The sequence below is a fragment of the Vicugna pacos genome, chromosome 16, assembly GCF_048564905.1.
Source record: "Vicugna pacos chromosome 16, VicPac4, whole genome shotgun sequence".
NCBI classification, from domain to species: domain Eukaryota; kingdom Metazoa; phylum Chordata; class Mammalia; order Artiodactyla; family Camelidae; genus Vicugna; species Vicugna pacos.
Window position 1 is genome coordinate 4,001,453 of NC_133002.1, and position 14,554 is coordinate 4,016,006.

At 32.4% G+C, this 14,554-nt stretch overlaps 1 protein-coding gene across 1 annotated transcript in view; it reads left to right on the plus strand.

The window, feature by feature from the left end:
• BRIP1 (BRCA1 interacting DNA helicase 1) overlaps positions 1–14,554 on the plus strand; it is a 214,309-nt gene that overhangs the window by 33,062 nt on the left and 166,693 nt on the right. The window contains 3 exon segments of the mRNA XM_072940258.1: positions 3,775–4,065; positions 9,554–9,775; positions 11,850–12,049. Of these exon segments, the coding sequence (XP_072796359.1) occupies positions 3,775–4,065; positions 9,554–9,775; positions 11,850–12,049 (713 nt within the window).

Sequence of the window (14,554 nt, forward strand, 5' to 3'; positions counted from 1 at the left end):
TCTTCTTTATGTACTTATTTTCCATATTGAATGTATCCTTTTATGCCTGCTTTTAGAATTTGGTTCATAGCTTCCTTTTAGATGCTCCCCTGATGTATGAATTCACAAAGTAACTTCTCTGGCAGTGCAGTAGTTTCTAACTGTTCCTGTATTATTTTCCATTTTTAAGCTTATTTGGTGACTATGCTCATTTTTATTTTTCGAGTATTTAGGCATAATAATTTTCATTGTTGTGGGAGAGGCTGGAGAAAGCTATGTCACTTTAGAGATTGATGTTGTAGTATCTTAATCTACTTGACCTTCTAATTACAGCTTTGTGAAAGGAACAGTGACAAGGCCTCAAGTTGGCCTTTCAAGGTCAAATATTATATTCCTTCTTCATCCTTTCAAAAAATTTAAATATATTTCTCTATATAGTAGGACAAGGGAGGGAATAGATAGAAATTGTTAGATACAAAGAAAAATTTCTAAAATCCTTGGTTGCTGTACTTCTAAGAACAGTTTTGGCTTTTGTAGATTTGAAATGTGTTTTTGAACTTTTGACTCCTGCATGTGGAAATAATACATCTACATGGATCTCCTGTGTTCCTCTTTAAAGGATAAAAAATTTTTTTTTTTTGCTGTTATTTTGGTTAGGTTTTCTTGCCTTTTGTTCAAGTAAAGAACTCTAGACAGTTTCTAGCTATGAGAAAAAGCTAGAGACCATCTCCTGAAGTTTGGTTCTGCCATACAGCGTAGCTACTTACAGATCTTAGAGATTACAGGTTTGGGAGCCCATGTGTTTTATCTTTCTTGACGTTCAGATATATTAGATAAGAGAGAATACTTTTTAGTTAATTCTCCAGTTTATTCTCCAGTTTCCTAGTACAATCTCTGTAAATTTAAAGAGCAGAAGCAAAAGGAAAACATCTCTATGAAAGATAAACCTGATCGTTCATTAGCAGGAGAAATACTAAATGAAAACAAAAATACTTAATTTTGTTCATCTATTGTTTCAAGACCTCTAGGTCAAAGGGTTTCAGAGAGAGGCCAGAAAGTGTTAGCCTGCTTTGGACTGGAGGGTACTGTGACTTCCTGTCATTGCTATTTTCAGGATTCTTTCTAAGTTTTCTTACCGAATTGAAAGTTGCTGATTTTGGTACAAATAACTTTCTTTCATTACTAAATAAATATCTTTTTGAAGCCTCTCTTCTATTGTCACAGTCCGTTTTTCCCATCTTCAGATATGATTACACCAGATCCTTTAAATGGAAATGTCAATAGATCACTTCTGAAGAGATAATTCCTCTTTAATATTGCAAATGAAAAAAAAATGGGCTTTCTTAATTTCCATCTTCTCTACGTGCCAACCCACCCACTGAAAAAGCATCTTCTTGAGGAATCACCCTTGAATTCATAGATGGTATAATTACTTCAGAGCACCTTAAGACTTAACAAACAAAAAACATTTTAAATGTAAAGTTAGCCATGGTTTATAATTTTCTCAATTATGGAGTGAAAAACAAATTTAAGCCACTTAAATAAAGCTGCTCTGATGGGAAAAGCTTTCGGAAACTAGTTCTTATCTTTTGCTTTTGTTAGTATAGCTACTAGCATAACATTTTAACATAAGCAGATTCCTTTTTAAAATTACTAGCGCAGGTACCCCTTTTGAAAATTAGAACGTTTGAATACAAAGCAGCAAGGTATCAGACTACAGAGTATCATCCCTTTTTACTTGAAAAAAATATGGAAGATACGTTTGTAAGAAGGTCTGCGAGTTATTTCTTGTGGAGGTTGACTTATTTTGCATTTTTCTATTTGTATGTTTGAATTTTTTGGTTAAAAAATAATGGATTAAAATAAAAGGAGTAGGTGATAAAGCTTTAAGTGGAATTCATGTTGCAAAGTGTTATATCAAAAAGTAGGTTTTCCAAACCTTGAGAAAAGACCACTTTATTGGATTACTTTTATGCTTGAATATACTATATCATATAGTATGTAACAAAACATTGAGCCCTAGCATTCTAATATTCAGAATGAATTTAACTGTGTCATAGGGAAGAGATACAGTATAATTGAGTAAAAAGATTTAAAGTATGAAAAAGTGAACTAATTCTGCTACCTATAGTTACCTTAATTAATGTGAACAATGCAAAAGCCAAAAAAGAATTCAGTCAGAAATATCATATAATTTGCATTCCATTATCTGTGTGACCATAAATTGTTGGGTATTGCAACATATGTAACATAAACCACATGTCAGCTGTTTCCTGCCTCGCTGTTGACAAGAGCCCCATTCATAACTCTTCTTTTTATCCTTTCAGTGAATAAGTAATTATTCAATATAGAAGGCAGGATATTTGGAACTGGCTATTTAATGTGGCAGCACTCTGTAATGAAATCTGCTGTTACTGGCAACTTGAGAGGGGAATGTAACAATTCCAGCATGGTTGTAACTTTATCTGCTTTGACTGACTGTTTATTTGGCACATCAGTGAACCTTTTATCCCCGTGAGTGACAGCTCCAGAAGGGTCACATTTACATCCATTCTATCATGTATTGTAATATTTAATGGCAGACAAGGTTGAGCGAGACAGAGTAATTCGAACTTGCCTTTCCACTGAGTTGAGGCTAAAAGACAGCCTGGTCCCCAGGATTGTGGTGTAACATGCTGTGACTTAGCATTTGTTTATGAAGGCTAATCTTACTGATTATAATTAAAAAAAAAAACTTCAGTTAAATGGTATATTTGTTCTACTAAACTAAAACTCTAGTACAAATTTTCTTAAGCTACTGTGCTATTTTATTTTGCTTTTTTTCCCCGTCAGTGACCGTTCCTACAAACTAACCATTTCATAGTATTTCTTTTAAATGAGGCAGCATTCTGTCTCAGTTGTAGAGTAATTGAGGTTCAGAAGTGAGCAGTTTTTAAGAACCCATGGGTTCTAATAAACAGCATAAAGCTTTTTTTTTTATTTTTGAAAGTTTTGGAAACAGGAGGAAAAAAGCAGGTATATTAAACTATATACTCCTGATGTTCCAAATGGTGTACTTAAGGAGACATTTATATAACTGTTTTAATTATGAAACTGAAATAAGAGTAAAATTGTCCCGAAAGGCTATCCTGAATGAGAAGTTACCGATGGATTTACATTCCGTGACAGGTAATTGAATTTCAGATATACTTGTTCCACACAAGCAACCTGCCTTCATTATTAAATATTAATAGTTTGCATTCATTTTTATATCTGTACTACAGAATAATTTCCTCGTTTTGTTTTTTAGTGATGCTTTAGATTCAACTTGATATTTCTATTCTTTTATGAGCTATATTTAAAATGCTTTAAAAATATTGCTATATTTAAGATATTTGATTGGGCTGTGCTGTGAACAAAAATAGCACTATCAATTCTAAACTGTAGTATCACAAGGTTACTTGAAGCCTAAGCAGAAATGAAAACCATCCTCCATTTTGTGTTATTTTTATAGTGTACAGAAGAGGAGAATTAAAGTATACTTAAAACATTTGGAATTTGAGAGTTGTAGTGTGTTAGAAACCAATGCAAATATGGAAACATCATTTATAACTTTTAAGAGTGAAAAAGAACCAATTTGAAATTGAATTTGTAGTTTTTTTCTTCACTGGCAAGTTTTAGATGATGAAACGGCTTGAAATTTCTCTTTATTTGATAGTTGTGATTCACTATTTATAGTTTTGATTCCGTGAGAGGTTTGGTAACAATTTTTATGGTAGTCCAGACACTAGTTATCTTTTCTTTCCTTTGTTACAGCCCCCTGGTCAGTGTTCTAGGTGCTGTTGTTCTACTAAACAAGGAAACAGTCAAGATTCTTCAAATACCACTAAGAAGGATCATGGGGGGAAATTCAAGATACCCAAAATATATTTTGGGACACGCACACACAAGCAGATTGCTCAGATTACTAGAGAGCTCCGGAGGACCGCATACTCAGGGGTCCCAATGACTATTCTTTCCAGCAGAGATCATACTTGTGTCCATCCTGAAGTAGTAGGTAACTTCAACAGAAATGAAAAGTGCATGGAATTCCTGGATGGAAAAAATGTAAGTAAAGTTCATTTATTTTAAAGAAAAAATTAGACTGAAAAGATTAAAATTATTCAGTTTTTAATGTGTTCATTTTATTTTTTATGTGTACATTTACAGTGATAATCAAGTAACTTATGAAAATCAAATTAATTGCTAGTGTTGATTTTTTAAAAGTTAATTTTATCATAAGAAAATCTTTATTCAAGTTTAAAATTATGGGCTTAAATTTTTGGTCCTAAAGCTTGGGGGTATTTATTTAATTCCTTGAAAATTAATTTCCATTTTAGTCAGATATCTTCTTATTTTCTTCTTTTAAATCTTTCTACCAAAAATAATTAAACATGAATGTTATATGAGGATATAAGTGTATTTAAATGATTTACTCAAATTAGATCTAATTAATATGTTTTACATATTTAAAACCTTCAGAATGAGATAGTTTACTTAGGCTCTCTCTGAGTAAATTTTAAAATGTTTTTTAATTGGATTAGATGTATAATGACTATACTGTCTCATAATTCTGATTAGTACAAACTTTTCTTTCAAAAATTAAATTACTATGGAAAGATATGTTTTTTATGGTTTTAAAGTTTTCAAGGAAAATCTAGAATAATACGAATTTTGGCTAGGTGGAAACAAAGAAATCTTTCTTACTAAAGACTTGATTTTTTAAATAATATTTTGGCAGTATTAGTTTGGTAGCCTGTGTACCTATTTGATAACTAGTTTACTCTAAAATTGAAGTTTTACAAGTCTGGAATTATACCCAGAAATTATTGGTGAACCATAAACTGGTAGTGCATGAAATGACCAATGATATTTCAATGTATTTTGAAAGTTGTTCTATCTTTCACAAGTATTTTGTCAAACATAGTTATTTCTACACAAAAGGCTAATAGCTATAGCTTCTAGAGTTTCATCTAATTGATATATATCACCTCCTACCATATAAATGTGAATAGATTATTTTGTATTATGCTTTTCTTTCTCAGTGCTTTCTTATTAGATGGAAATTTATTCAAGCTTTATTTGGAGTTATTCAAAAGATGCTTCAGTAGATATTCAAACATGAGAATATAAAGAATAAGTACTAAGGGGCTTCAATGAAAAAACTTAAGTGACTTATTCAGAGCCAGGAAAATATACAGAATTATTGAATCCAGACCACTGTTGAAGTTCTCTGAGCATATCTGTTTCCATATAAGTTCTTTTTAACTAACTGAGGAACTGTGAAATGTTTTCAGTCTGGATATTTAAAAAGTTCTATTCAAGGAGAGATGAAACATTAAAATATCAAATGCTAAAAAAAAATAGAGAAAAGGCTCTTCATAATAAAATTCTATAAATTTTATGGTTAAGTAAACTTGTTTCGGTGACTGATACAACTGAATTCCTCAAATGCTTGCAATTTGTTTTTTAGCTATAGTGCAAGTCTATGCAAGAAGACTTACTGGCGCTGTCATTATCTTTTTACTACTTGTTATTGAGAAAATTATTATGTAATTTATTATGAATTTTCATCTCATTGGTAAAACCAATTATAAAATTTGATTATGTATTGAAAGCAAATAGTCTTATTTTATGTAATCCTCTAGACTCCTGCAGTGCTGGTTATGTTTTTTGATTGATCTTTACTCTCATAAGTTTGAGTCACGTAAAAATAAAAATCCAATAGCTTTGAAAGTTCAGAATTTTTCATTGGCCTTTAGTTTCTGTTTTAATGTAGACAAGTCTTTTATTTTTGAATATTAACAATATAAATAATGGAATATTTCTCCTTGTGGTTGTTTTGAGCTAATTCTGCCTCAGAATGCCTAGCACATAGGAGTACATGAACATTCTTTTTCTTGTTCTCAAGCCCTCAGGGTAATTTGGTATTGTAATGAGGGCCAATTACAAAGTTTCTAAAGGTGTCTATGTTTACTGTGGCTGAATTACCAAACCGAAATGATAAATGGATAACCGACAGTTTGAGTGAAAAAGAGTTTATAAAGTGTGATAACGCTTCAATTGACAGACTCCCCTCAGGGTTGTATTACACTGCTAAAATGGATGAGCTTTTCTGGTTTTGCTATCAACCTGCACAAGAGTGTCATTCTAAGTGCCCTTAAAGTGTAAACTTTCTGATTTTTTGGCTTGATCCAAAGGCACATGTGTTTTTGTTCACTGTTTCTTTTATGCTCCTGTACTGGAAAAGCGATGCACTTACCTGCTAAAAGTTAAATTTTGTTTCAATTAAGAAAAAAATAATCTTAACTAGCTCTAGAAATAATTCTAAAAGTTATTTTAGGTATGAAAGAATATCTATTTTTTGTTGAGATTTAACAGACCATAACTATAGACTCTAAAGGCACCTTAGTTAACATTTTGTAAAATATATAAGCTTTCAGAATAGTGTGGAAGATACTTGGACTGAAGAAATGGTGAATGTCGTATTATTAAACTCATTCTGTATCAGACTCAGTATGAAAGATACTTGGCATATTTCCACCTGTCTCTGGACCCCAGAATCATAGATTTCAGAGCTGAAAGGAACCTTAGAAGTGGTATAATCAATGAGTCCGAGGAATCTTTAAAGGTTTCTGGTTTAACTACTCTTTTGATGCCTCGCCACGTGAGAACAATGGACCTTGAAGGTTGCCCAATGTCAGACAATTAATTAGCAAGGAAGGAGGCAAGTTTTCCAACTCCTAACCATTGCTATCTTTACTACAGTAGAAACAAAAATAAAAGATGGCATCATGATGTGAGGATGCTGACATGGCACGAACGATAAAAAAGAGTAGTAGAGATTAGCCAAAGTAACTGAAAATAATATAGAAAATAAAGCAAATAAATAAGGCTAGATGAAATTTTCTCCTAATTTTTATTTTTAATACCTTGGTGGATCAACAGGTGGCTTCCCCTAACACAACTGAATACAAAGCTTTAGGAGAACTAGTAGCCCTTAGCTGATCGTGCCTTCTTGTCCTTGGATTTGCTGACGTGCTTTTATAGGTTATGAACTCTTTATGCTTTATTCTATTTCTAGCAATTTCTAGGTTTTTGTGTAATGATGTGTGAATGTTTTAAAAACAGAGATTTGCCCTTTGCATAGTTCATAGATAAAAATATATATGAGTGTGTGTGTGTGTGTGTGTGTGTGTATATAAATCTATACATATATCTATATATAAACCTATACATATATACACATGCACATATATGTATGTTCCCGCCTCCCCCTCACTAGGTAAGTACAGCAAACTGGAGAAGACAAATATTGGATTTCAAAATGACGTATAATTTTTTTATTGATGCACAGAATTAATAAATATTAAAATGCCTTATTATTCCACCATTTATTCTCAAATGACGATTGAAAAAGAAAAGTAACATATACGTGGTTAGACACTCACAATTACAGAAAGGCATTCAATGAAAAGAGAAGATCTCTCTTTCCAGCTCTTTTCCATCCCCTTAAACTTTCAAGGAAACTACTGTAGCATTTTAAGTGTATTCTTCTAACTTATTTAAAATATGTATTTTCTATAATGTGTACATATTATAGTCTTTTAAAAGCTTAAACACATCAGCACATAGACAAATCTAACTCATTTTTTAAGGGTTATATGTTTGCTATATATTTGCTAGAATTTATTTAACATATCCCCTGTTGGTAGACATGTGGCTTATTTCCAATTTGGGGGCTATTAAACAGTGTAGTATATATTTTTACATTAATGGTGAAAATTTTGTTTTGTAGTTACTGACAAATTTCCTATGTACTTCTAGTAGGAGTAGAAGTTTTACTTCTACTCACTTTATATACCTTTTAACAGGATGTGACACACCTTTCCTAGGATTGGATTTTATCAAACATCTTAGTTTTTGATTTGTGTATGTTAAATTTTTTTTACTTCCTATAATTGAATGACAAAGGACATTAGTAGATAGTACATGAAAGAAGTGCAGTTTTGTGCAAATTACTGCTGAAACTTGTTAGAATGTTCATACAATGTAAGGTTAAATCTTGCCTAGAAAGCATAAAAAACATAAATCAAAACAAGGAGATTCCATTTTTTACCATTAAAATGCACAAAGATAAGAAAAGAGAATATTAGAGTTGGTAAGGTATGGAAAAAGGGTAATGTAAAATGGTATGCATTTTCTGGAGACTGGTGGTATGGATTTCAAGCAACTTAAAAACACTTGTACTCTCTGATCCCTAAATACCCTCTGATCTAAAAATATATACTTAGGAAATATTTAAAAATAGGCATAAAGATGCTCATTACAGCATTATTTATAAAGCAAAAATTATGAACAGTCTATATGCCCAATAGTAATCCAGTGTATATGTGTAGGCAACAATGAAAAAATACTTAGTGATATGAGAAAATATTTCTGATAGGATTTTTAATCAAATTGGGTAAGAGAAGAAAGTGATCCCAGTTTTGTAAAAAAAGTTTACTTATTTTGGCTAAATGGTAAATAATCCTCAATGCCGAGGGAAAATTTGCTTTGTTCTCATTATTTTAATATTGGGTCGCATTGTAGAGATATATCCATATATACATATGCATAAAAGGAATATGAAATGAAATACATCAGAATGTTAATAGTTACATTCTTTGTATGATGGGATTATAGATAATTTAGAGTTTTTTGGAACTCTTGTACTGTCCAGATATTTTGTAGGGAACACTCTTACTTTTTTGTTTCTCCCTCCTCTCCCTTTCTCCCTTCTTCCTTTCTTCCATCCTTTGTTTTCACTTATTTATATTTGATTAAGTAATACCATCTCAGTGACTCAAATTGAAAAGGTACAAAAGTGTCTGTAGAGTAAAACCTCTCCCAGTCCTGCCCCCAAGTCATCTGGGTCTCATCTTTGACAGCAACTAGTGATACCATTGTTGCTCTTGGGTATCCTTCCAGAAATACTTTTGCCTAATAGCACTTAATCAGACTTTTTTTTTTTTTAAAAGACATTTTATTTCTATAATTGCTAATTTTACTTAGAATTTCTGGAAACATTAGTAAAATAATAAATTTTATCTGAAAGAACAAGCAAAATAGACAAGGAAATTCACTAAGGGCAATAACAAAATAGTAATCTTGACAGATATTCAATATATTTGTAAACAAAATAAAGTGACATTGCCTTAAAAATATGTAGAGGTATCAATAGAAAAACAGAAAACTCCTGAAAGAACTCAACTCACTATTCATTGTCTTTTGGTTACAGACACAGAAACTGACAACAAAGCTACAACAAACATACTTTTAAAAATATGTTTCTCAAGTTAACTTGGGGTATCTAGAGCTTATGCTGATCTAGAGCTCTATCTGAGTCAACTAATATAGTTATTCTAAATGATTGTGTTATAGATGTGTTATACTCTGTCTCTTTTGTAAAATCTTGTGTTGTGACTTTAATATTTCTAAAATTCTGAGATAAACTTGTTTCATTTCCTCTGTTCTAGTATTGGTTCACATTTCAGCTGTGTGTGTTTGTTTTTAGGGGAAATCCTGCTATTTTTATCACGGTGTTCATAAAATTAGTGATCAACACACATTACAGACTCTCCAAGGGATGTGCAAGGCCTGGGATATAGAAGAACTCATCAGCTTGGGGAAAAAACTAAAGGCATGTCCATATTACACAGCACGAGAACTAATGCAAGATGCTGACATAATATTTTGTCCTTACAACTATCTTCTAGATGCACAAATAAGGGAAAGTGTGAGTAGATATGTAAAAATTAAAGGGACTTTTGCCTACTTATTGGGGTATACATGATGAATGTAAAAAGCTTTTAGATGTTTTAATGTCTTTCACTTTATTTTTTGCTTTATGTTTATGTAAGTGTATAAACAGATTATATTCTAAGGTGTTTTTAAAAACTGAATTTTAGACACCGTCATTTTAATTTTTGAAGGAATAAGTACCTTTAAGGACCTAGTACTGAAGTAGAATTATAACAGGGTTTTTCAGCCTTGACAGTAATGGCATTTGGGGCTGGGTAATTCTTTGTTATGGGCTATGTTGTACATTGCAGGATGTTTGTTAGCATCTCTGGTTTTATACACTAGATGCCATTATTACCCTCACAGTTGTCACAATCCAGAATGTCTCTAGACTTTGCTAAATATCCCCCGGGGTGCAAAATTGCCCCCATTTGAGACTCATTTAACCCATTCATAACTATCACTTTATGAATAGTCAGAATTACTTTAAAACATTTATCTGAAGTATTGTGTTTTGAAGAATTTACGTCAGGAGAATATGCATACTATGCAAATTATGCTGAACTTTGAATAAGTGAACTTTGGATACAGCATTTGCGTTTATTTGCCTGGTTCTTAGAGACATCCAGTTGTTACAGCATAAAACGAAAAATGAATCTGGTGTATTCAATTGTTATTTCTCTCTTTAGATCTGACTGCCCAACTCTCATTAGCTTTCTATAAGTTCGAAATTAATAGGCATTATGTTCAATACACCTACTGTCCTCTTATTTGGTTGCCTTTTAGCTAGGTCTCTTTCCTCTGAGCCACTCCATGTATCAGTGCCCGGTCAGCCTTCCTAATATTACTTTTGCATCTTTCCTATGGCTTAAAAATCTCATTTCTTTCTTTGCTCATTGGATAAAGTCCTTATTTCTTAAGCTTACTCCCAAAATGATCAGTAGTCTGACCTGAATCTGCCTTTTCAGCCTTGTCTGTACAGACTCCCAAATTGAACCCTTAAAAAAAATTGCCTCAAGGTCCCCTGAGGATACCTTGTTCTTTGCCATATCTCTGCTTTTTATGACATATGGAAATGCCCTACTCTTTCTTTGTCTATCCAATCCAAATCCTACTCATCTTTTAGACCCTAATATATTTCTCCCATGGTTCTTTCTCAGTCATCTACAGCCCTTTGTATATTACTGTTTCTTCAGAATAACTCAATGGCAATTGCTTTGTAACATTTTGTATTGGTCAGGATTCTTTCAAATACAGTTGACACAAACCCAGCTTCAACAGAGCTTAAGAAAAAATACTTGACTGACTCCTTTATGTCTTTATTCTCAGGCAGATTCTTCCCAATGGGAACAAAGATAGCTTTAAGCTGCTAGCTTTTTTCTAGCTAGGTAACCTGGAAAAAAGAACATGATTTCATATTAGTCACTCAAAATTAACTCTGGCCTATCTTGGATCTCATATCCATTCTTAAACCAGTCTTCGTGACCACAGAGGGATGGATACTTTACTTAATTGACAAGCCTGGGTTCTGAGCCTACCCATGGCATGAGAGTGGTGATGTCCCTTGATAACAGATTAACAGTCCTACCAACGTCATATGGGAGTTGAGGAAGAGAAACGCTTAAAATGAAGAGTTGCAGGAAAGACTGAAATGAAACAGATACATACTGTATTATATTAGTATTTTGAGTCTTGAATATTGTATTGTTATCTTCGTTTTAAAAGTTTTTATTATGCTTTTAAAATTATGTTGGAGATCTCTTCATAGTGGGATTTTTATAACCCTTGGTGTAGACAACTATATCTTGATCTTGGCTCACTTAACATATATTATTTGGTTGATAGGCTTGCAAAGTATTTTGAGAGTGAAAAATGGAAAACTCTGTGATGTTGAGCTGCTATTTGTCTGGCCTAAGTGCTTGAAAAGTTTTAAGACTGAGAATCAGTTGCTTATATAGTTGGACTTGTGATATTGGCCTGCAGTGTGAAATTTTAAATGAAATATCTTGCCTATTGCTGTTAAATCCATTTTGCTGAATGTTTTACAGGAGAACTCTTTTATCTTCTAGATGGATATCAATCTGAAAGAACAGGTTGTCATTTTAGATGAAGCTCATAACATTGAGGACTGTGCTCGGGAATCAGCAAGTTACAGTATAACAGAAGTCCAGCTTCGGTTTGCTCGGGATGAGCTCGATAGTATGGTCAACAACAATATAAGGAAGAAAGACCATGAACCCCTGCGAGCTGTGTGCTATAGCCTCATTAAGTAAGAACATATGTCTTTCAGTGTCATTTGTGCTGCCTTTGTATTAAAAACATGTCTTATGATGCCAGAGTATTTTACAATTAGTAAACTGTGACCAGGCCACTTGGGAAGTGGATTGTTCCTTGCCAGTTAAACTTAAAGATAGGCTAGTCCAAACTTTTGTCTTCTTCAGAAGAATATAATGAACATATTGATCGTTTTAAAACTGATAATTGTGAATCTTATTCCTATTTTAACAGGATAATTTAACAGGCCGATAGGATGTATATAGGATAATGGGCTGAACGTAAACTAAACATGGTATTAATTAACGTATTTTAAAATTCTGGGTCATGGCTTTAATTTATCACTTTATCCTACAATTTGAGTAGGATTCTGGTTTGAATTTCATTTAACTGAGATTTCAATACTGTAATTTTATTGAAATTTACATTAGATAATTTCCCTTTCATTAGCCTTTACATTGTTGATCTAGAATCTCTTTACCTTAGGAAAAACTTCCCCTGACCATTTACCACAGCGTTTTTCAGTTCCCTTCTGTGTTTTTTTTTTTAATTTGAATGTTATATGCTTACATGTTTGAACAAAAAAGATTTACAAATTTATGCTGTAAAAACCTCCTGCCCACCCATCCCCCATCTGCTTTCTTTCTGTCCTCCTGAACAAGTTTATCATTTAGTGCATATTTTTACAAAAATGAGCCAATATCGATACTTTCTCTTATCTCTCCTTTTTACCCAAATGAGGACATGGTATACATACATTTTTTTTTGGTCTTCTCCATTTAAAAAATATACTTTATTTTGTAAAAACCAGTTTAGTGAGGTATAATTGACACACACAAAGCTGTAAATATTTAATATCTACAAACTGAAGAGTTTGGAGATAATTATACATCTGTGAAACCATCACCACAATCTGTGCTATAAACATAATCATCACCTCTAGAAGTCTCCTTCTGCCTTCTTTATTATTACTTTTTGTGATAAGAACACTTAACATGAGATATACCCTCTTAGCAAATTTTTAAGTATTTAATATTGTTAACTGTAGGCACTGTACTTTATACATATATTTTCCTGTATCTTGCCTTTTTTCATTTAATATATTTTGGAGATCATTTATATCAAGACCTAGAAAGCTTTCTCAGTTTAAAAAAAAAATTGTTGCCTTGAATTTCATTACATGGATGTACTGTAATTTCTTTAACCAGCCTCTGATTTGTAGATATTGAGGTTGTTTACAATCTTTTGCTATTACATTGCTGTAATGAATAACTTTGAACATATATATTATTTCATATGTCTGAGAGTAGATCTCTAAGACAATTTTTAGAAGTGGGATTCTTGGGTCAAAGAGTAGATCTATATGTAATTTTCATAGGTAGTTCTAAAATTTACACAATAGATGAGTGAGTGGAGGACTAATTTATACTCATATCAGCAATGAGAGTCTGAATGTTTTTTTCTAGCCTGATGGATGAAAAGTGGTATCCCAGTGTACCTTTCATTTACATTTCTTTTAATATGAGTGAGATTAAGCATTTTTAAGGTCCACTTATATTTCCTTTTTTGTCACCTGTTGATGTCTCTGTCCTTTCTTTGTTCTTATTTTTTTTTTACATTTTTTATTGATTTATAATCATTTTACAGTGTTGTGTCAAATTCCAGTGTTCAGCACAATTTTTCAGTCATTCATGGACATATACCCACTCATTGTCACATTTTTTTCTCTGTGATTTATCATAACATTTTGTGTATATTTCCCTGTGCTATACAGTGTAATCTTGTTTATCTGTTCTACAATTTTGATGTTCTTATTGTTATGGTTCTTTCTCTTACAGATTTGTAGAGAATTAACCCTTCGCTTTTGATAAGAGTTGTAAACACCTTTCCCCACATTTTACCACGTGCTTGTGTTTTTCCTTGTGGTATTTCTGCCATGTATAAGTTTGTCATTTTTATTTCACAGTGTAATTTGTTGAAAGAGTTGTCTATAGTTGCTAATTCTATTTTCTCACTTCCCATTTTTTTCTGATCCATCCCAGTAGTGTTGCTATCTGCATAATTCTACCAAAACTGTTCTTATCAAGGGCACAAGTGGTCCATAGATTGCCAAATGCAAATATTTTTCTGTTATTTTACTTAGTCTCTCAGCAGTGTTGGGTGTTGTGGAGTACCACCTCTGTGAAAAGGGTTTTTGTCTTAACTTCTGTGAAATAACAGAAAATATATATATTGGTCTTTGTCCCTAGCTCCTGACACAGTGCTCCTAAAACCTTTGTAATTTCCTAATTCATAAGAGTTCTAAAAGCATCTTTTGTTCTACTGCTTAGTCTTTGACCCTAGTTCCTGACAGAGTCCCTAAATCCCTTGGGATTTCCTGGGTAATGGAACTGTGTTTTGTTCTAATGCGGGAATCCTTGCTGGGCTTCTGAATGGGTCTGGTCACTAGAAAGACCAAACTATGTTTTTTTTGTTTTTTTTTTAGATTTCACATATGAGT